Below are 23,855 nucleotides of genomic sequence, written 5' to 3'. Positions count from 1 at the left end.
CAAAGAATCTGAACAGTAATATTAAAATTCAGTGCGAAAAATGTCAAAAAACTTTGATGAGGTGAAAAAGTACAATTATTCTTAGATTAATGGTAAACATTAAATTATATAGATAGATTAATGTAAAGAAATAATTTGAATGTGAAAAATGATTTCAATTTCATCTAATATTCAATGACTATTACTTTTTAACATAACAAAACATAGATGTTGTAAACACTCAATTTTAGTGGGGTAGCAACATGAACCAATCACTAATTAATATTAAATTATTATTAGCATATAAAATATATAATATATAAAAAGTAGGAAGAAAAATATGTGAGGAAGAGGTGACATGTGGCATGAATGAAAAAATGTAAGGAGAAAGTGACATGTGACATGAGTGATGGAGAAAGTGACATGTGGCATGGGGGAGGAGAAAGTAACATGTGGCATGAAGGAGTTTTTTTTTATTATATTGTTAATAGATTTGTCAGCTAAAGACCAAGACAGAAAATTTTCAAGGATTAAACTAAAATTAATTGAAGAGACAAATTTCAAAAAGGCTAAAATTCATAAGAACAAACCCCACATTTAAACATAAATTTAATAGGAAAATATAATGTTACGTTTTTTATAACAATAACTCAATGGGGTATGGTAAAGTTAGTGTACAGAACATATAATTGAGTTAATCATGTGGATAAAATGTGATTTACCTATTTATACCATAGTAACATCGGTATTTGACATATCTAAGATCCATTTAAATTCACATACAATAATGTAACCATAAACCATTGATTTATAAAAAAAGTTAAGGTAGCCATTTAAAGAATAAAAAGGTAATAAGCTAAATATTTGGAGCTACACTGATGACGAAGTGATCTCTTTCATCATCACCTCAACGTTAATGTAACCATTGGAAGCATAAAAAGCAAGATTAATTGTCGTAATCTGGAAAGTAATTAAGAAGCATTGGTCACTTGAAACCATAGTTATGAAAACCATACCGCACATGCCAATTGAACTGTTCCCATACAAATATGGTATAAGAATTATATCTGTCTTTAAATTATAAAAATTAAAATTGATCACACTGTCTCATTTTTATTTAATCCGTACCGATCATAACTTATATCAACTTAATTATACAAGAATACTACACCTTGTATCATTTTGATGGCATAGAGAGGGTTCACTTCAATCCAAGTCATGACTTTATGCCACACCAAGGGGTGGTTAGCCATTAGAAACATAAGACAATGTAAAGTGATCAAATAAGTTTCACCTTTTCTCACTCTTCAAGCCTCCTATATATAATATAACCTATAGTCTAGAGTGATCAATTATTCTTTAAGAAAATACAAATATAAGCAAGGAAAAAAGAGACATGGTTGCTTTTACTGAGAAGCAAGTGGCTTTGGTGAAGAGTTCATGGGAAGTATTTAACTCAAACATACCTCAAAATACTCATCGTTTCTTCACCTTGTACGTTCACTACTTTTACTATGTATTTTCCATTTTGTTGTATTTATGAAAGAGATAAGAGAGAGAAAAAATATGCACTGATATTTATGAGTTTTATACACTATTATTCACTTTTATCATTATTGATTCTTCAAAAAATAATACAAATGGATGGCAAATGATATATTGATTGTGTATAAATCTTTATATTGTCATTGCATAGATATTACAATCAACAGATAAATGTATGAGTTAACTGTTTGGTTATGGTTTGATTGAAAATAGTGTAGTGGAGATTGCACCTGCAGCAAAAGACTTGTTTTCATTTCTAAGGGGCTCTAATGAAATACCCCAGAATAACCTTGATCTACAAGTCCATGGTGGAAAGGTTTTCAAATTGGTAAGTGCATTCAACATGAATTTCTAACACTTTAATGCAAGAAAAAAATTCTTATTGTCTAGATTTGTTAGCTTTCTAACTTTATTCTTTTTAATTTTTTTATAACAAGCAATATGATAATTAAATGAGTATGTCAATGAACTTGAGCTTGTTACCACAATAAATTAAAGACTTGAGATCATATGAATAATTTAGGAGAAAGCACAAGGTCAAGCTCAAGACAAGTATGTCAATGAACAATAATTTAAGGGAATGCATACCCTCATACCTTTCTACTGATTCTGTGTGAATTTTCATTCACATCATCCATTCAACATAGCATATATTAAATGTTGACCATACATTTGATTTGGATATTATTATATACTATATAATAAAAAAATATTCCACCTCAGCCGAAATTTTATATCCTAAAACACTCTACTTTCTTAATGTATATCGACAAAAGTACACTCCTACCCATTGTTCATTACCCAATATATTTATTATTTAATAATAATAACATTTAATAATGTAATAATAATAACCATTTTATAAATTTGTACTTGCATTGGTAATATAAGTAACACGTGTCTTAACAATACAAATGTACGAGTAACATGTGTTTTAACTATGCGAATGCACAAGTAACATGCGTGTTCTTAACAATGCGAACGTACATATAACCTATGTGTTTTTAACCATTAAAATGCACGAGTCACATGTTTGTTCTTAACTATACGAATGCACAAGTAACATGTGTTTTTAACCATATGAATATGAAAATAACATGTAAGTTTTTAACCATGTGAATGTACATGCAATATGTATTCTTAACCATGCGATAAAAATACACGAGTAAATTGCTAGTTTATAATAAAACATTACGACATTGTTTAATGTTATTGACTCCATCCAATAGTAAAGTAAATACTTGATTGTTATTATTGTATTTGTAGTTTATAAAATACTCAAATAAATTTACTAATATTTACCTTCCCATATCAAGAATAAAAATCATTACTTCATTAATATCTTAAGTTTGTAATGGCTTTCCATTATTCTAAAAACAAAGTAAAAATGGACTGGCGTATTTAAAGATGATAATGAGTATCTGGACTATGGGTGGTTGAGACCCAAAATTTTGGGATTCGTTATTGGGTGGATCCAAATAATGAGATACCCATACCGGTTGATATCTAGACTCGTTATTTCTTTCTAAATCTATATATAAATGTAATATCATGTTAATCATAATTGTAATGTTATATAGTTAATCCATAATTGTAATATTATATTAATTCATAAATGTGATTGTTATGTTATTATTCTATACGTGTGGTGTATGTTAATTGAAGAGTTTGTACTAAATAAATTTTACATCATAATATTGAAATTGCTTATGTTTTATTGAGTAAAATGAGTTGAGTTTAATAATTAATATTAATTGTGTTTAAATTATGTTTCAAATTTATGAGTATTTATGAATCCGCTGGGTACACAAGCATTAGTTGGTAACAAACTCAATGAATATCCACACGAGTCCTTACGAGTTTAAGTACAAAAATGCTACCTGGACCCAATCCAAACCCATTTTCATTCCTAGTTCTACTTCTGTTAAAATTTGCAACATTTCATTGTGACAGAACCTCACTCAATGAGAACAATGGAAGAAAAGAATAAAATCTCCTTTTTGATATTAGAATCTTTTCTGTATGTTCAGTGTAGTAAGAAAAGAAAAGAAGAAGCTAAATATAGAAAGTGAAGGAAGTTATTCTAACAAGAATAACTAACCATTCTTAACCAACTTTCCTTCTCAAGGATTGGGCCTAAAACTAAGAAAATAGCCCAATAACTAATTAGAAACAATAGCCTGAAACTTTTCTTCTTTTGTGATTGATTTTGTAATGGACTTAGTTCCTTCTTCTTCCTTGTTAGTCTCCTCTTCTAATAGCCCCCCACAAGCTGGTAGGTGAATGTTTAACATACCCAGCTTGAAAATGTTAGTCCTGAATAGTGAAGGAGGAAGAGCCTTCGTGAACAAATCCGCCAACTGAGAAGTAGTGTGTATAGAAAGAAGATGCAATAAGCCAGTTTGAACTTTCTCTCTAACACAATGACAATCAATTTCTATGTGCTTCGTTCGTTCATGGAAGACCGGGTTAGCAGCTATGTGAAGAGCAGATTGGTTATCACAGTATAACATCACAGGTTGAGGATGAGGTATGTGTAAGTCATTAAGAAGATAAATGAGCCATTGAGCTTCACAAGTGGCAAGGGCCATAGCTCTGTATTCTGCTTCTGCAGAGGATCTAGAAACCACTTGCTGTTTCTTGCTTTTCCACGAAATTAGAGCATTTCCAATGTAGAAACAATAGCCTGAGACAGATCTTCGAGTGTAAGGGCAGCCTCCCCAATCTGAGTCAGTGTAGCCTCTGATGTTAAAATTCGTACCTGCAGCAGAAAAGAAAACACCCATGCTGATGGTTCCCTTGAGATATCTCAAAATTCTCTTGGCTCCATCTAGGTGATCATTAGTAGGACATGAAACAAATTGGCTAAGATGACCAACTGCGAAATTGAGGTCAGGTCGAGTATGGATTAGATAGAGCAATTTGCCCATTAGCCTTCGGTAAAGGCTGGGATCAGACAAGGTTGTCCCTGATTTGGAATGAATAAGTCTTCCTGCATAGTCCATTGGAGTGGAACAGGGCTTGCAGGCAAGCATTCCTGTCTCCTCAAGGAGATCCAGAGTGTATTTTCTGTGATATAGCAGAATGCCTTTGGTAGTTCTAGCTATTTCCATCCCTAAGAAATATTTGAGATCACCAAGATCCTTGATGCTAAATTCAGTATGCAACATATTTTTCATATGATTAATCTCTGTGATGTCATTTCCAGTTAAAATTAAATCATCAACATAAACTAAAATTGCTGTAAAATCTGAGTTATTGGATTTAATGAATAAAGAGTAATCAGCAATAGATTTAACATAACCTGATTGGAGAAGGACATCAGTGAGTTTGGCATGCCATTGCCTACTTGCTTGCTTGAGTCCATAAAGGGACTTTTCGAGCTTGCAAACAAGATCAGGGTGAGGGACATGTAAACCAGGAGGAACCTTCATGTACACTGCTTCCTTTAGATCTCCATGGAGAAAAGCTGTATTTACATCTAATTGTTGAATATACCAATTGTTAACAGAGGCTATGGATAGAATGGCTCTTATGGTAGTCATCTTAATGTCTGGACTGAAGGTTTCCATGTAATCAATTCCTTCTGTTTGAGTGAATCCCTTTGCAACCAACCTTGCCTTGTGTCTTTCAATGGATCCATCAGCTTTGTATTTTATTTTAAAAATCCATCTGCATCCTATGGCTTTCTTGTTATTAGGGAGAGTAGTTATGCTCCAAGTGTGATTCTGATTTAAAGCATTGAGTTCTTTTTGAATCGCATCTCTCCAACATTGATATTTAATAGCTTCATTGTAATGGTAAGGCTCAATGTGTGAAGAAATATTCAGAGAAAATTGTTCATGAGCAGGGGACAATCTATGATAAGAGATGCTTGAAGAAATAGGGTATCTTACCTTTGGAGATTCATGAACAGCAGATTTAGTAAGCAAAGTGCAGTGATAATCCTTAAGATACTGAGGTTTTTGTCTATTCCTAAGAGATTGTCTTGGCACAAGTGTGTTAGTAGTGATGTTTTCAGGCTCAAAATGATCACTTTGATCAAGAGCAGGGTTAGAGTCAAAAGGTACATCAATACCATTATTAGGAACATATTGAGTATTGGAAGTATCAGTGGTAGGTAAGATGACAGAATGAGCATCATTGTAGGGTTGAAGGATGTCAGCTTGGGTAGCAACAGGGTTATCTAAATCATAAGTGGGATTGGTATTATGACTTAACTCATCTCTCATTCCATGGTGGTTATTTTGAGTAGGCTTAAAGGGGAAAATATGTTCATAAAATATGGTATTTCTAGACAAGAATATCTCATGATTGTTTATGTCCATCAGGACATATCCTTTGGTACCGTGCCTTAATCCTAACAGAATACACCTCCTAGATCTGTGATCAAGTTTCTTTCTATTTGAGGTGAGGGTACTAGCATAACACAGGCAGCCAAAACATCTAAGATTGTGTATATCAGGAGATTTGCTATTCAAAACTTCATAAGGATTCTTATTTGATAACACAGCACTAGGCTGCAAATTAATGAGGTGCACTGCATGAGCCATGGCAAAATTCCAGAGACAATGGGGAATATTAGATTGAAAAACAAGAGACCTAGCTACACCAAGAATGTGTTGATGTTTTCTCTCAACAACCCCATTTTGTTGGGGTGTTTCAACACAACTGGTTTGATGTTGAATTCCTTGCTCACTATAGAAGTTGGGCAGGGAGAATTCCTTCCCATTGTCACTTCGTATGCACTTAATTCTTAATCCAAATTGGATATGAATAAGAGAAGCAAAATTCTTAACTAACTGAGGCACCTCAGATTTATGCTTCATAAAGTAAAGCCATGTAAATCTAGATCTATCATCTATAACAGTAAGGAAATACCTGTGCCCAAGTGTGCTTGGAATGGAGTAAGGACCCCATATGTCCATATGGACTAAATCAAAATTCTCAGCAGATATACTAGTGCTTTTGTTATAAGGCAATTTTCTTTGTTTGGCCAAATGGCACACATCACATGGATCAAAAGATTTATTGTACTTAATGATAGGAAAGAGGTTCTGCATAAGCATCATTTTATCATGTGAAGGATGGCCTAACCTATTGTGCCACAAAATAGAATTACATGAACTAAAGAGGTTGACATTGCTTTTGAGTTGATTCCTATGTATACTAGGTGTAGGCAAAATCTTCATAGAGTCCTTCATGGCGTAAAGACCACTTCTTATTTCAGCAACACCAATCATCTTCGAAGATTGGAGATCCTGAATTTGACAAAAGTTTTTGCAGAAAATTAGTTGGCAAGATATGCTATTAACCAGTTTTGAAATAGAAATTAAGTTGTAATGAAAAGAAGGGATATACAGAACATTTGATAAATGTAGAGAGTTGGAAAACATAATACTCCCTGATATTGCAGTTGAAACTTGGCTGCCATTAGGCAATGTGACAAGAATAGGGGCAATTTGCTTGTAGGTTTGAAAATCAGAAAGTGTATGACACACATGGTCAGTGGCACCTATGTCGAGTAACCAATCATTAGATTTTGTAAAGTAATTCAACATATATGTGTTACCTTTACTGCTGGAATCAACCAGATGGGTGGTAATTTGATTGGTATTATGATCAATTCTGGAATTTGGTTGCTGTTGGAGAATTGACAAGATGGTTTGATGTTGTTGAGGGGTTATATTAACTCCAGGAGCTGGTTCATTGGAAATTTGGTTAGCATTCTGCTCCCTTTCTTGAGAAGGTTGTTCCTCAATGCTAGCAACATTATTGACACTGAAATTCTTGAAGTGTCCAGGTGGGAAACCATGCTTTTTAAAGCATTGGTCAATGGTATGACCTGATTTATGGCAATATGAACAAGTCTTGAATCCTCTTCCATTTGAGGCTCTAACTTGTCCCCTTCCTATTTGATTCTGAAATCCTTTGCCTCTGCCTCTACCTCTACCACTTCGAAAGTTTACTCCATCTTCCATACCAGAATTGGTAATTTGGTTATCTATGCTGCTCATCAGTATTTTAGATTCACTATAATGAGCATCTATGAGTCTTTCTTGTTGTATCAATAGTGAAAATGCTTTATTGATGGTGGGCAAAGGATCCATCAGCATTATCTGTGATCTCACTCCTTCATATTGATCATTCAATCCATTAAGAAAGCATATTACATAATCATGATTCCTATAGGACCTAATAATAGGAATAAGATCACAGGTGCATCTGTTTATGCAAGAGCATGAAGGGATTGGTCTGAAGTTATCAATTTCTTGCCAGAATCCTTTAATGTGGTTATAAGGAGATTCGGGGGTATGAAGAAAGGAGATGTTGGATCTTGAAGAGGATTAATGGTTTGGAGAATTCGGGTTTCCATTTTTGGAGAAAAGATGAGGAGGTTCAGGGATCAATTTCAAGAGGGACTCTTTGAAGAAAAGAAATCAACGCATAGCGGAAGAGGAAAAAAAAATGAAACAGAGGGTAATCAGAGTGTAAGCTCTGATACCATGTTAAAACTTGAAACATTTCATTGTGACAGAACCTCACTCAATGAGAACAATGGAAGAAAAGAATAAAATCTCCTTTTGATATTAGAATCTTTTCTGTATATTCAGTGCAGTAAGAAAAGAAAGGGAAGAAACTAAATATAGAAAGTGAAGGAAGTTATTCTAACAAGAATAACTAACCATTCTTAACCAACTTTCCTTCTCAAGAATTGGGCCTAAAACTAAGAAAACAACCCAATAACTAATTAGAAACAGTAGCCTGGAACTTTTCTTCTTTTGTGATTGATTTTGTAATGGACTTAGTTCCTTCTTCTTCCTTGTTAGTCTCCTCTTCTAATAACTTCTACTATATTTATTTTTATTTGTCATGGAAACCATAATATTTCAAATTTAAGACATATGAAGCAGCAATTCAACTTGGAAAAACAGGAGTAGTAGTGACAGATGCTAGGCTGAAAAATTTAGGTTCTATCCATGTCATCAAAGGAGTCATTGATCCCCATTTCGAGGTTTGATAAATGACCACACTCACTCTAGTTTTCTTTCAATGTTAATGATTTTTGAAAAAATTATTTTAAAATTAGCAAAATTTAAAATTAAAAGAATGCCATTATTTCGAATATCTCACCAAAATGTAATTAGTTCAGTAAAATCACGAGTTTAATAGTGTAAGATTTTTTTACAAAATTAATTCTTCATCTGTCATTTATATATATTATTTTTATTTAAAAGTTAATATTAATTAACACAATTGATGATAACTACATAACATAAGATGCAATGTATAAGAGGAATGTTACTACAGCCATTAGGATATTGTTTAAATGAGTTCAAAAAACTAATTATGTTTTAAAAATAGTAAGAAATGTTGCCTTTTGACAAGTAGAATTATACTCTTCCCTAACTTCAATTGTTTTACTGCATTATGTTAATTCTCTCTGTGATATAATAATATTTTTTATGAGTTTGAATATTCAGGTGCAAGGTTTTATACTATAATTATATGATTTAATTTGTGAGTCAATTGTCACGAATATATGAATGATAAATGAGATATTTTTAATATAAAAGAATCTTTACACTATTACACACTATTTTCTTGAGTTCTATTGTTAACCCACAATTTATTTTTATTTTATTTATCTATTCATATTTAAATAAATTGAACCAAAAATACTTGACTATATAAATAGTCTATTGACCAAAGTATTTTTCTGAATTCGTAAATTTTTTCCTTTCTCTAGAACATATTTTTATTTATTCAATTATGAACTAAATTAGCACTTTAATATATTCTTACCTTTTTCATGTATCAATTAAATTCACATTATTGAACTTTAGGTGGTTAAAGAAGCACTGTTGAAAACAATAAAGGAAGTAGTTGGAGACAAATGGAATGAGGAGTTGAGCACTGCTTGGACTGTAGCATATGATGAATTGGCTCTTGTAATTAAGAAGGAGATGAAAAATTCTGCTGCATAATTTCGAACTTGAGATCAATTTCCATAAATAATAATTTTTTTTTGAGTAAAAGTTGTTGAACAAGTACTTGTAATAAATAATATGTTGTTTAAAATGCCAACGTTGTTGGCTCTATGGGTGAATGTTATGCTCATGGTTCGAATCTAGGGTTGTCTCGTTGTTAAATGATGTAATCACACTATAAATCCTCATAGAGGTTAGTGGTTCACCCTATTAATAAAAAGTTTATGGTGAAATGATATTTAATTATTATTATCTCAACTTAACTTTGGAATAAAACTTATTTAATTTATCTATGCGACTATGCTTTAACTGTAGAATATAGTTGAAATTCATAAAAAAGCTTGTCCAAGTCATATAATGTGAAAATGATTTGGTACTCTCCTATTTTTTTTATTATTAAGAAATATAAGTAAGAAAAATAACTTCAGTACAAATTATTACGTTACGAAGTTCTAGCTAAATTTCCGCACCACATTAATAGATTATATCCGACAATTACAATTTTTTAAAGTCACTCCTATCTAAAAATCTTATATCATCTAAATTCATATACAAAAACATTTTAAATAAATATCTGAGTTGGTGGTCTATTCGAACCCAAAAGATTAAATTTGAGTGTTTGTTATTTGATTTACATATTCCTTAATAACTCTACTTAGATAATGGATGGGAATTAAATTTATTAGAAAAGTGATAAGAAATTGCCTTGGGAGTGTGGAAGTGTGCAATTCTTATCGGTGTTATTAATACTGTACCAGTTATTAAACCAGTTTAGGTACTAATATAATGATATAGCGGTTTAACAAGTGGTTCACTAATTAAACCATATACCGGCGAAATTAGATATACATATATAATATATTAACATTAATACTGAAAAATCAATAAAATACCAATAATTTTTTTATTTTCAATAAAAAATAATTTTAAATAAAAACCGGCCGGTATGACTGGTATTCAACTGAAAACCGGCCGATATGACCAATTTTAACTAGTTTTAATTGATTTTACCCGGTATGATTGTATGATCAGTATGATTATTATTAAATCATACTAGTATTGGGACCGCTTACGCTGGCCAGGATGAACCGATTTTTACAACAATGCTTCTTTTTATAGTGAAATGGAGATGCTAATGACAATTCAGTCATTAACATGTGAATAGTATAGAGTCTATGCTATTTCCCAGAGTTTGATAAAATCATCAATAAAGAAATACAACATGCTTTTAAATTTCTAACATGCACGAATAGAAGCTTGACTAGTGATTAGACTTCTCTTTTTACAATGTTTTATAGTACTATCTAAAATTATGCAAAAAGACTATTAAACATGACGTCTCCTATGATAAATTAGATCAACTTGAATAATAACCATTTTAAATTTACACAAACAATATATGGCTTACATTACTCAATGATATGACTAATAACAAACTCACAAGTAGGAATACTATTATGGTTATTACCAGGTACATATTGCCATCCTTACGTGTGGACATGTCTCCTCCAATCAAGAACCATGACTAGAAACAATATCAACATTTAATAAAAACAACTTTTTAACGTCAGGGACAAAAAATATGTATTTCAAACTGAAAGAGGATCACCAGTACTCATTGGTGTCCCAATAGTATACCAAACCAATCAAAATGAATTATTTTATTGGAATTTATTTTTACAAAAACATAAATTAATATTTTATATTATTTTGAGAAATGTGATTGGGTAAAAACAGGGGACAGGGTTTTTTTGGGACAGAGGATCCTTCTCCTTTCAAACTTGGGATACGAAACCAATTTTCTTTTAATAAGGAGTAAAAACGCTAAAAACAAATTTAAGGCAAAAATATATTTACTAACATTGTAAAATCTTAAAAAGGTTTCCACTCTTCTATAATTACGTACAATAGTCGCTACAGTTACATCTTGCTAAAAAAAGAGTATGTGTTATAAAGAATTTTAATTTATCAATAATTTAAAACCTGTTGTCGAAGTTCTGAAATCTCATAATTTTCCTGTAGAAATGTAGTTTTTTGTTTTTAATAATACGATCAGAAGTTAATTTTGGAGATTAAATGGACAAGAATGAAATAGCACCTATAAATGATAATCCAACAAGGCCAAAATCCAAACACTGATTAAAAAGCTCATGACAACATAATGATATAATTTGATGAAAAAGTGAAGCAAATAACAAACTTTTTACAAAATGTTTTGTTATCAAAGGGATTACAACCTCACTCCAATCTAAAGAGACCCAACAATTACCTCAAACATATTACTACATTTGTTGATGAACACTATTTTGTGGACAACCTTTGTCATCCTTTCCCTCTATGGAACATTTGAAGGCTTGAATACAGTGTAACCATTTACACCATTTGCCAAATTTGAGTAATCTTGATAGTAAGAGTAACCATCATTCTCTATGTTTCTCATGCCTAGATAAGATAGGTCAGATCCAGCCACCTGCCATTGGTTTGGCATAAACTCATCCACTTTTCCATTTCCGACGTAAGGTAGCGTGCTCGGCGCCTGTGGAAGATAATCCCTCGGTGAATCAAAATGCCCACCAGATAAGCTATACCCTTGTTGAAACCCAGAATCGTGGTATTGGTAACTATGTGACCTCTCAAACCTACAAGAACTGGATGACGATCCCAAATCATCATCTGTGTTCAAGTCTCCCGGAAAAGTGAACTGTCGATTTGGCGGACGCAGTCCATAATTGTGGGACTGGAAGACTGAATTTGGTTGGGTTGCCTTCCCTATACCGTGCTCATCATCAAGCAGGTCATTTATTATATCAAGGTGGGGGAATTCATCGACCAACAACCCTGGGTTTTGACGCCCGGATGTGCAAGCGGGGAACTCACTCGATATGTTGCCCAAAGATCGGCTTTGTACTGGCTTGTAAAAGTCAAGGTTTGGGACATCAAGCCGGGAAGGTGATTCATAATGCACGCTTCTGTTGGAATCCCTTCGTGAACTCTCAGTCCACTGGGGCCCATTCCGTAAAATATCTCGTGGAATCATGCCAAAGGGAGCACCAGACTGACCAGCATTAGAATCCATTTTGTCAGAGTTTTGGGATAAAAACATTGGTGATGATACTAAGGAAGATAATTGTGGATATGAGTTTACTCCTGAACTAGAGTTTGAATGAACGAGACTGGCACTAGTAGATGCCACTGGATATCCCATCATTGCATTTCTGTAGGATGGAGGACCATAACTATGAGTAGCGGGTATGGCATCAGGACCCAACCGACCCGTTGCACTCACTGAACGTGCAAGTACTGGAGCCGTTTGAACCATAGAGACGACAGGAGCTATTGGCCTGGTTCCAGGAACTATAGGAGCAGTAGAAGGCCTGGACATCATAGGGACTTGGGCCACCGATCTCTCGGTTTGTCTTGGAGTTGAAGTCTTCTGGGTCTCTGTTTTGGGCACAACTGCTGCTTGTGATGCAGAAGTTAAAATTGAAGACACTTCTTTATCAATCTGTTGAGAGCCACTTAAAGATATTTTCCTGACCTGAACAGGATCTACAGTAGCACTAGTCTGGTGTACTAGTTTCATTGGAACAGTTGAGGGTAAGTTTCTTGGAGGGCTTCTAGGTGAGGATGGCAATGCTGATGTTTTCTGTTTCTGTACGATCTCAATATCAACAGACTTTTTGGTGTCAACTTGATCTTCCATGCTCTGTTTCTTTTGTAGTGAAGGAACTTCTTCCTATCAATTAGAAAAGCAGAAGCTTATGAGATCAGCCACAAATTATTTAGCAGTACTAAGAGACTTTCACATAATCTGAATTTAAAATTACAAAAAATCTTGATACGAACGACCAAGTTTTGAAAAGGTCATGTATAAAAACAAATAAACATCAAAGCAACAATCAATCTAACTGCCATTGCAAATCTAAACTCCCACCCCTTGAAGAAACAGAAAGTTCAGACAACATTGCTACATGAATATGATGGACAAATATTTAATTAAATGATAGTTTAAGCACATATCAATGAATGAAAAGTGTGAAAATGAGTATGATTGCAAAACCATTTTACTTTTCTTATCCATTGCAAAACCATTTTACTTTTCTTATCCATGTGACTACTAGCAATCAAAGTAGAATGGAAAGATTTATAAATGAAAACGTCTGTATAGCAGAAGATTTGAAACAAGATGAACAATAAGAACACTGTTTTCCCATATACTTCAATTCCTATGAAGTCCAATAACAAGATATATATATATAATCTGTGTGTATGTATGTATACATATATCATAAAATACCACCAATTTGTTTTCAACCTTGCAACAATCAAATTATTTTCACCTCATTCCCAGATGAAAAGGAATAAGGCAAAACCAGGGTCTGTAATCATATCTCGTTTTCAAGAGACTTACAAACTTGTCTTTCGAAGCAATTCTAATAAACAAACTACTCTGGCTCTTATGGTGAAAAGAAACAGGAAAAAATTAATAGAATCTATTATCAGATTTTGAAACATGAATAGAAGAGAAAATTTAAGAATTGTAGGCAAAAGGAGGGGACATATTCAACACAAAAATCATGAAAGGGTATGCTTTTGAGAATGAGACCACCTTTTTGACAACATCCTTCTCAAGCCATTTCAACCGATCCTGCAAACAGATAGTACGAACCTCAGGCTCACGTTCAACTATCTTACCACTACCAGACTTGTTCATGTCCCCAGCATCTGCAGCAGAACGAGATGGCTGACTATCCATTTCAGTTGTCCAACTACCCTGATCATGTGATTCTTTACCTCGGTTCTTACCTCTGCAGATAAGATGTGCCAAGTACGTTTAACTTTCATGACACATCATTTGACATATATGCACATGAAAGAAACAAAGCTATTCACTTACCTGCTAGGTGACTTTTGGACCTTATTTGAAAAGGATTTGCCCTTGTAGGGGTCATTCAACACCACTGATGGCACTGAATCAGTAGAACATGTTGAAGAACTATCATCTATCACTGAACTGCTCCTTTTCTCAGCCGTTCCATTTTGTACAGATGAAAGACCACATATGCCATTGCTACTAGGGTCAGAAGGAGGATGAACTTCTGATGCATCAGTATCCCAATTAACAGGACTAGCATCTCTATCTTCTGAATCAGGCTGAAGCACTTCACCAACTCCATCCACAGAGTCAGACACATCAGAAACAACTTCCACGGCATCAAGCTTTTCATCCAGAGTTTGAACTTCATCCACGTTAGAATCTTTTTTCACATCAGCAGGACTATCTTGCTGGCTGATATGCACAGCCACAATAGGACTCTCCTCCCTCCCTTTATCCTTTCCTTTGCGATTATTCCTTTTTTGTTTGGCCTGTAATAAAAAGAAAGGAACATTTCTCATTAGTTAAAAAGGAAAATCTGAACTATGAATAGCATGCAAGCCAAAGGAATACAATGTAGGAATAATTAGCCAAAAGAATGGAGGGAGAAACTTCATAAGTTGCTGGTAATAGATTCCCCATGTAGGAATAGTTAGCCAAACAAATTTAATTGGTTTGTTTTGCATTTCAATCCAAGACAAATAATCAATTGAAAATCAAATTTGTTATTACAACTATAGAACACAGTAGCATCAACTTTAGGATATCTGGAGATCCCTTGCTAAAGCAGATTAGATAAGTGACAGACCTGCTTCTTCTTTGACTTCTTTTCCCTCTCACTAACTGCACGTTTTGCTTTCTGCTCACTTTCAGCCAACCATGCTGCCTCTTCTTCACGGATGAGCTCTTCTTGTCTCTTCAAAGCAACGGCTTCTTGGTAGGAAACCTCAATTTTATTGCTGCAAACATTAAGTAAATAATTATGATATCCTAATCCATTCCTACAAATAGTCAAGCACACATGTAAGAGCACATCAATTAAAAAATGAACAGTACAGACATAGTAAACTCCTTATATATTACCAAAAACAAGTTTATAACATATTTCGTAGAGTCAACACCTAACACAGAAAGCAAGAACATTGTGTAGATATTGACAAGCTCGTATTCACTGTTGTGCAGATAATGATATTCATGCTCGTTGATAAACTTCCACGGACCTCAAAGCTTAATTTCAAAACCATCTGAAACTATTGGATATCCTGCTACTTCTAGCTACATATCATCTCCAATTGTCTAACATGGTACTAATTATTAAACCAAATTCAAGCCCATCTCCAATGGTTATACATCTAAATATTACAGATTCCAAATTGAATATGGCTCAGAAGTAGTACAAAGGGTGCACAGTACACACTTCAAATTCGGAATTTGATGCCATCTACTAAAAACAAGGTTGTCAGTAAAGTGTAAAGAAGCCCGAAATCCTATATTTCTCACCGACTAAGTATCACAGATAAAACAGATTATCTAATTCGTAGAAGGAACCCTGGAAAAGATAACCCCACATTATCCCACAAAGTGAATTTTAAATGGACAAAATGAAATTACCGCCTGCAAATATAAAATGTAAAGAATTTGATTTAATTGTAACTGACTGGTGTGAATTAAAGGAGCCTACTTCCTAATATTCATTACGAAGTCTAAGTCTAACAAACAACATCCAAACACGCACGAGAGCTCCAAAAATTACTAGAGGTAACAAGAACTAAATATGAGGAGTATAAAACAAGCAGCTAACGGTAAACCTAGAAAACTTCAGAAGTCCAGAACTAATAACTTATACTACCTGAATACATGGGCGAGGACAAATATTTCCAAAGTCTTGCGACCCAATTCTGTGAGACGCCTCTCATCACGCTCTAGAGAATCTTTATTGAAGTCCTCCCCAGAGCTTCCATCCTGCCAAAAAAGTGAAATGTTTCTTAGCACTCAAAGTAATTTCAAAACAAAAAAGCCAAAATTGTCATATCTGTTGCGCGTACAGTTTCCAAGGTGCCTCAAAATAGCATTGTACATGTGTAATAAATGCCCACAACTCTAACTAGGTTAAACTTCTTCATCTTTAACTTGAACTATATATCAAAATTAAGCTTATCCCATCCGTAAAACAATCTTCTAGAAACAATTCTGTCAAAACACGGTTCCATCAAACTACGAAATTTTAAAGTAATCAAATACATGCATATTCAGAAATTACGCCATAGGAGCCACTCCAGAAATGTGATAAACGAGTAGGGGGGAGCCAACAACCTATGCATAAGAACATACTAGGCAGTGCATTAGGATGCCAGCTGACAGCACTCAAAATGAATCTTAACATATTGGAGGCCGTATTTCACAATGTCAGTTTTAGTTTCTCCTTTATGTCCTTTCATGTCATTTTGCTTGATTGTTTTGGATGGTCAATAATTACTCGCCTAAAAATGGATGTCAATTTATTATGATTTCACAGCAAAAAGGTACCCACAGCTGTGAAGACATTCAGCTTATTACATTACAAATTAATTCCATTCTCTTTTACCTGGTTTTGACCACAGGATGAGATTGTTTCTAATCTCTATTCCTTTAAATTCTTGCAGTAATGCCGATAGATTCCAATGGAATCACCCTAGAAAGATGTCCCATTCTCTTTTCCCTGCTTTTAACCAGAAGATGTTACTGTTTACAGATCTCTTATATTCATTTCTTTATTATCTAAAAGCTCGCATTGTTACCTCATATGTCATTATCCTATATGATCATCTAACAACATAATTCCTCTAAACAACATATCTTCGTTTTTCTCACCTTTGTCCGATTTTGAGGACCCTTCTCATCTTTCGGAGGTAGAGGTTCTATAGCAGCCCTCTCAAGTAGAAGTAAAACATCATCCACCAGCACAAACATATCTTTCTCAACACAAACAATTGGTGGTGCCATTTCTTCAGTATCCAACAACTTCGTCCTATCTTTCTTGCACTTTGTCTGGCATTCAAGAGCCTTCAATCCACTATACAAGGAGTCCATTACCAAAGTAGACGTCACTTCTTTCTCTATAAAGAAGTGTTTTACAACTACTTTCAAAATTACATCTGTCTTTTCCCTAGACATGCGGCGTCTAGAAGTTTGATCAATGTCCCTCCAGAAAGTACAGAAGCTGCGAACATTGCAAAGTACAATTTGTTCAGTTTCAGTAAATAAAACCAGACAGATCAAACTTGTCTTAGAATATGCATAGACTACATGAAGTTGCCTACATGGCTACACCTAACATTCTTAGACTAACCAGATTTAACTACAGTATCCCTCCTCTATAGTCATTTCTTTCCTACCAGACATACCTAACATATTTCACTTTTATGGATTAAAGGGAAATTGAGTCAAGATTTCAGAGTTCAATGAAGTATTAAATTATTAATCATCATGGAGCATAAAAAAGGAAATGATTTAATAATGGTCCTGACCTTTTTATAATATACATATATGTTAAAGGAAAGCATGGATTACCTCAACCACCTAACTTTATCCTCTATCAACTTTCCAAGCTTTCCTCTTCTCTCTTCCACAAAACGCCGGCAAATTTGTTCAACATTTGTCAAATATACCCTAACAAGTTCTCTCCTATACTGACAATCCAGGCAACGAAAAGGCCTATCAGCTTTTTCCCTGTGCATAAAAGCAAACAAATAAATGCATTAATGCAAATAATAATATCCAATCTTACAGTAGCATATGAATCAAAAAGGAGGAAATAATAGGAAAACAGGTTTTGAAAACACCAGAAAACAGACACCTCACAACGACAACAGATAGCCAAATGAACCAACAAACAGCTAGCAGCTTTAATCACAGTTCGTGGAAAAACTATGACACAGGAAAATTGCTATGTCGTTAATTGGATAACCTATATTTCATCAAATAGTGTTTTTCAACACACAAAAAACATTTTGGAAACCTAAAATTTGAAAAGCATAAAGGAAGAACAAAAAATTTCTGTTTTAATTTTTTATAAAATGTTTAATTACGTTTTCAAAATTTTCTTTATACCAGAAAAACTCTAGGTATTTTTCTTAAAGCAAAAATATGTAAAATCTACATAAATACAAACATCTAAATACTTTACTGTACGACCTTTACAAGTTTGGCCTTACATTTAATAACTTCACATAATCATTGTTAAGCAGACAACCAGATATGAATTAAAATAGTTTATAATAACTAAAGAAGTCAACTCCAAAATTAGTAAGAAGCAAACAGCCAACATGGCACCACAATCTATTACTGAGATAATCCATGAATTTGATCAGAATCAATACAAATCATAATTCATGATTTTTTTAAACAACTTATCTAAATATATGACTTGTTAAAAGAGTTCACATAATGATAAAATCAATACAATGATCAATACATGAATTCCCTGGTGATTCTACCTTGAGGGCCAAATAAGAAAAGTTATCATGAATATCACAAAACATGTGACTAGAGAGCAGAATGATGAACAAAGCATAGATGTGCAGTGAACATATAATGAGACATCCAATCTAAGGTACTCGATACAGGATAGTGGCATATGCAGCCATGAGACTTACAGAATAAAAAATAGGTAAGAAAACAAAAGAATAACAATATACTGAATAAGGTATATAGTAGATAACCTCCCCCTTTAGTACATGTAGATTCATAATGAGTTTAACACTTAGGTTAAATAACAGAGACACAACTATGTGCTTAATAACATTGATGACCATTTAGAAACCATATATAAGATCATGTGTTCATATTTGGAAGATTAAAATTAATAAGAAATTAAGCACAGAACACCTAATGACTTGACTATTCATATTCTATTCTTGGTAAATGGTACAAAATTAGATATGTAAAAATAAAGGAGATAAAATATGTGCTCAATAACCATTTAAGAACCATATATAAGATCATGTGTTCATATTTGAAAGAAATTAAGGATAGAACACCTAATGACTTGAACTTGAGCTTTTATTATCAGATTGTCAGAATTGTCAACAAAGCCATCATACACCTTCGAAATCTCCATAAACTTTTTCCACCCCCAATCATGCTCCTTCTTCCAAAATCGGTGCAATGTATCTAGAAAATTCAAGTACAAATAACTAAATATTGCTGTACAAAAAAAATGCGAAATCACATAAATAAGCCAATTATTTATCAACAGACCAGAATATTTTGATTTCTTCGGGTCTTTATTGACCACAGCTATTGTAAATTGAGCAAAATGACTCCATCCTGTATCAACCCAAAAAATGACAGGGAAAGAAAAAGTCAAGTTCTATGGGGTCAAGAGTAGCTAGTATAGCTAATGATCAATGCAATCTGAAAAATCAAATAATCAAACCTGGAAGAAGTTTGTCATGATTTGCTACACAAAGAAACAGAGAGAGATGATTGCAGACATCACATCCTTGTGGATAAATTAAAATATACCTGCCACACACCAAAGGTAACAAAACTCAATGTTCCCACTTCCCAGGAATAAGGACTGTATCAAAAACCATATTCATCTGTTAGATTACATCTACCAACTCTACATTGAGCATGTGAACTCTATTATAAGATTCTACTACTTTTGATATATGACACACCTTTCACATGTCAAATAAACAGGGTATCTTTCTCTTGTTTGGCCAATTAGTATTAGTATATTATACAGTTATGAAATCCTTTATCCAGGACATATGTAACCCTCTAACCAGGGTATTAAATTGCGGTCCACATCAAATTATGTGGCTGCGGAAGGTACCGCAACGGCATTAGACCACAATTGCAATGGGATCGAGAATCATGGGAAAATCGAAGAAAAACTGCAACAAACAGTAATTCATCCACAAACCTTTTTCCCTTGACAGAGGAGATAGCAGAGGGAATTCATCACCAAAAACTAGACAGAAAAGGGAAAAGTGGAAGTTGGAACTGAGAGAGGAGGCAGGCCACAGGAATCTGCATCGCCGATGTCAGCATCACTATGAAGTGAGAAGGCAAAGGAAGCCCGTTGCTGGCAGCAATCGATCCATGATGAGAGGATGAGAGCGATAACTGACGAGTAGGACTGGAATTTGAGGGTGTAAGGCGGGAGAAGATAAATAAATTAATGAGTGGAACAATAAACAGAAGAGGCTTAGAGGGAGTGATGTATTGTCGAAGAAGAGACCAGAAACCACTGGAAATGAGAGGCAGCTAGTGGGTATGCGGAATAAAATAATAGCAGTGAAGTGGGGGGAATGGGAATAAGGAAGATGGAAATAGGAAAATTGCAGTGACATCAGACAATTAAAAATGGGGAAAACAAATGAGGGGAAAATTTGATAGTATGTTATTAATATATCTGAGGCGCTAATGCACTTGGATGTTGCTGCCAGCCATCTTTAGTCTTTCTTTGTGTAGCCTTTGCAATGCACCATAGCATTGAAACACACACACACATATATATATACAAACAAACACATTTGAGACTTGAAATTTATACAACAACAACCAAGCCTTTATCTCATTAGGTGGGGTCGGCTACATGGATCGAACGACATTATAATGTTCTGAGTCTATGTAAATCATGTTCATTGACAAATCATTGATCTCTAAGTCTTTCTTAATCATTTCCCCTATGATTTTACTTGGTCTCCCTCTTCGTCTAAGAATTGGACTAGCTTCCATTGACCTACTCTCGTTACGGGGGCTTCTACCGGTCTCCTCCACACATGTCCAAACCACCTAAGGCAATTCTACAATTTTTTCTACAGTAGGAGCTACTCCAATTTTCTCCCTAATGCATTCATTTTTAATCCTATCTTGTCTAGTGTGTCAACTCATCTAACGCAACATTCACATCTTTGCTACATGAAGTCTATTGTCTTGTTGGCATTTTATCACCCAACATTCAGTTCCATATAATATTGCTGATCTTATAGATTTGGAATTTATATGTTTTAAAATTTCTATCTTTTTATGATAAGATATAATGCTCTACTAAAACCTAATTTAAATTGATTGAGATTACGGCTTTTAAAAAAACCAGTTATCCTAAACTGAACTGTAATCAAACCAGACCACTCCACTTAAAAACTGACTTCACTATGTCCAGTTTAAAGAACTGGTACTTCTCAAATATTTAGTTCAGATCATGGACCTGTTTTTCATAACCAGTTTAAAGAACTGGAAATCCAAACCACACTGGTACGTAACCAAACAATAATTCTCAATCTCTCTTTTTAATCAAAAGAATGTAGTCGCTGTACAGTTCAACTTCAAAAGCTTGAGCATATGTTCATAGCGCACTTTGATGTACACACATAACATTTCTCTCTTTTTTTCAGTTTTTATTGTGGCTAAATCACAAATATAACATTTTTAGGCTACTTCCTCTTGATCCATACTGACAGACTCAGACAGTAATAATCAGAGAAAAGCTGAGCTAATATACAATATATTTACAAACTGGTTCAAAAAATGGGTTTGGAAACCAGCGCAAAAAAATTTGGACACTGGTTTGGAAATTTGCAAACCCTTAATACATATAGGTTGTGGACATGTGGTTTTAAAATGTGGTCCACAACCATCATTGCAGCCGCAATATTGCAGTTTTGGAGGGGTTCCACTATAACCACACTGCAGCTGCATTAGCTGCTTTTCTGTAAACACAACGCAACCGTAACTTTGACTGCAATCACAAATTCACAATTTCAAACTGTGATATATATTATATATGTGTATATATATTATTTGTGTGTATACATATTATTTATGTGTATATATATTAAATAAAAATGACGCAAATAAGATTGGAAAGTTAAGCTCTAAGGCCCAGCAAAACCCATAAGGACAATAGGTTAACCTAATACAAAGGTGCATACCACTTGTAGCCGCCAACCTCAAATGCATTACTGCGCAGTTCCCTTTTGGTAATCTGAGAAAACTTTTCTATCTTCCATGTATGTTTTCCATATAACTGAACAGGTTTTGGTCCTGCAAGGGGGAAAACAAATTAGAAATTTGAAAAAATGCTCATGGAAAAATTACGCTTCAAACTATTAGAAATTCACTACCATCATCATCCTCATCAGTGTCCCAATAAGGGGGTGAAGTTGATGCGATTCCGTTCTCCACCTGCTCAGAAGAGCGCCATTCTGCCAATGCTTCCCCAGATTGACAACGCTGCGCACTCGAAATTCCCTCCACAGACTTTCCCACTCCAGACTCCTCACTCGCAATCCCAGCCATCCTTGATCAAGCAATATCTTACTGACACTCCTCTTATACCACCTGCGAGATAAGCAAGCACACACAGCACTAGTATCAGCCCATAAGTACATCAAACCATTCAAGCATTAAAATAACCCTTTTTTCAACTTCATCAATCATCACAAAAAAAGAAACAAGAATATTGAAGCATAAAAAAGGGTAAAACGATCAACTTATGCCACTTACAAATTCAAATCATTCAAACATTTAAAATAATTCTTTTTCAACTTCATCACAAAAACCCCGTAAGAATTTTGACAGATAAAAAGGGTCAACTTATAACACTTACAAAATCAAACTCAAATAGCAAGAAATGACCGATTGAAACCTCAGAAAATGACAAATAGCAATGGCATAGTACCTTCCTAAATATCAAAACCCAACACAACAGAATGGCGCAAACCTAAAACTAAAAGAAAAAAATATTAAAAACCTCACTGAACAAAAAGAAAAACTCAAACCAAACCAACCCACCATGGGGAAAATTGAACAAAACCCTAAAAAATTCTATAAAACATAATTAAGAACCGAACTCAAAACAAATAGAAACAAACATGAATCACCCAAAAATAATCGCGAAAACAGCTTGAGGATGCAAATAGCAGAAAACCCAGAACCAAAAAATTGAATTAAAACAATCGATGAAGAAAATCAAACGAGATCTCAAGGCAACAATTAACTCGAAAAAAATTGATCGAATCAAAAAAATGGCGTAGAGGAACATCGCGAATAAATAGGAAAACATAAACAAAAAACTATGAAGAAGGATTACAAAACGGCGTCGTACTGAAGGGTTCCAAATTAAGGTAAACGAACCTGGAATGGAAGAGAAAAGGGATAATCCAGAGCAGTGAGATTTTAGAGAGAGAAAGGCGAAGAGAGAGAAAAGAGACAGAGAAAGATGAAGAAGTGAAACGGAGTGCAAAGGGAAAAACCCAAACACCAAAAATACTATTTATTTATTTATTTGTTTTAATTGTTTTTCCTTTCTGGATTTTAATAATATATTTTTTTCTAAGGAAAATCGGAACTAGTATTGTTTTTTCCATAAAGGAGCAGATTCCCATTATTGTGTGAGTAAAGTTTGTTATAAAATTATATTATGAAACTTTCATCAATAAAAAAATTATATAAAGAGGTGTATTTTAATT

General features: G+C 33.9%; 2 protein-coding genes across 3 annotated transcripts; one reads left to right on the top strand and one right to left on the bottom strand.

Annotated features, from left to right (window-relative positions):
* Positions 1,361-9,579, top strand: LOC109352956 (leghemoglobin-1-like). The gene is made up of 4 exons (XM_019595142.1): positions 1,361-1,473; positions 1,738-1,852; positions 8,426-8,539; positions 9,372-9,579. The coding sequence occupies exons 1-4, from the start codon at positions 1,376-1,378 to the stop codon at positions 9,510-9,512; spliced, it is 468 nt and encodes a 155-aa protein (XP_019450687.1). The 5' UTR covers positions 1,361-1,375; the 3' UTR covers positions 9,513-9,579.
* LOC109352434 (MATH domain-containing protein At5g43560-like) lies at positions 11,652-23,630 on the bottom strand. Of its 2 annotated transcripts, none has more exons than XM_019594419.1 (13): positions 23,521-23,630; positions 22,509-22,725; positions 22,317-22,428; positions 19,808-19,896; positions 19,630-19,698; positions 19,410-19,542; positions 17,941-18,099; positions 17,242-17,590; positions 16,241-16,353; positions 15,200-15,350; positions 14,413-14,882; positions 14,122-14,323; positions 11,652-13,251 (listed from the first exon to the last, which is right to left on the bottom strand). In XM_019594419.1, exons 2-13 carry the CDS (start codon positions 22,681-22,683, stop codon positions 11,851-11,853), a joined length of 3,423 nt encoding a protein of 1,140 aa, XP_019449964.1. In that variant the 5' UTR covers positions 22,684-22,725; positions 23,521-23,630; the 3' UTR covers positions 11,652-11,850. The 2 variants fall into 2 exon arrangements, with proteins under 2 accessions (XP_019449964.1, XP_019449965.1); XM_019594420.1 differs by having other exon boundaries at positions 14,125-14,323.

Source organism: Lupinus angustifolius, chromosome LG07 (assembly GCF_001865875.1).
Source record: "Lupinus angustifolius cultivar Tanjil chromosome LG07, LupAngTanjil_v1.0, whole genome shotgun sequence".
NCBI classification, from domain to species: Eukaryota; Viridiplantae; Streptophyta; class Magnoliopsida; order Fabales; family Fabaceae; genus Lupinus; species Lupinus angustifolius.
Note: the sequence above shows the minus strand (reverse complement) of the source record. Positions and strands in the feature narration are given on the sequence as shown.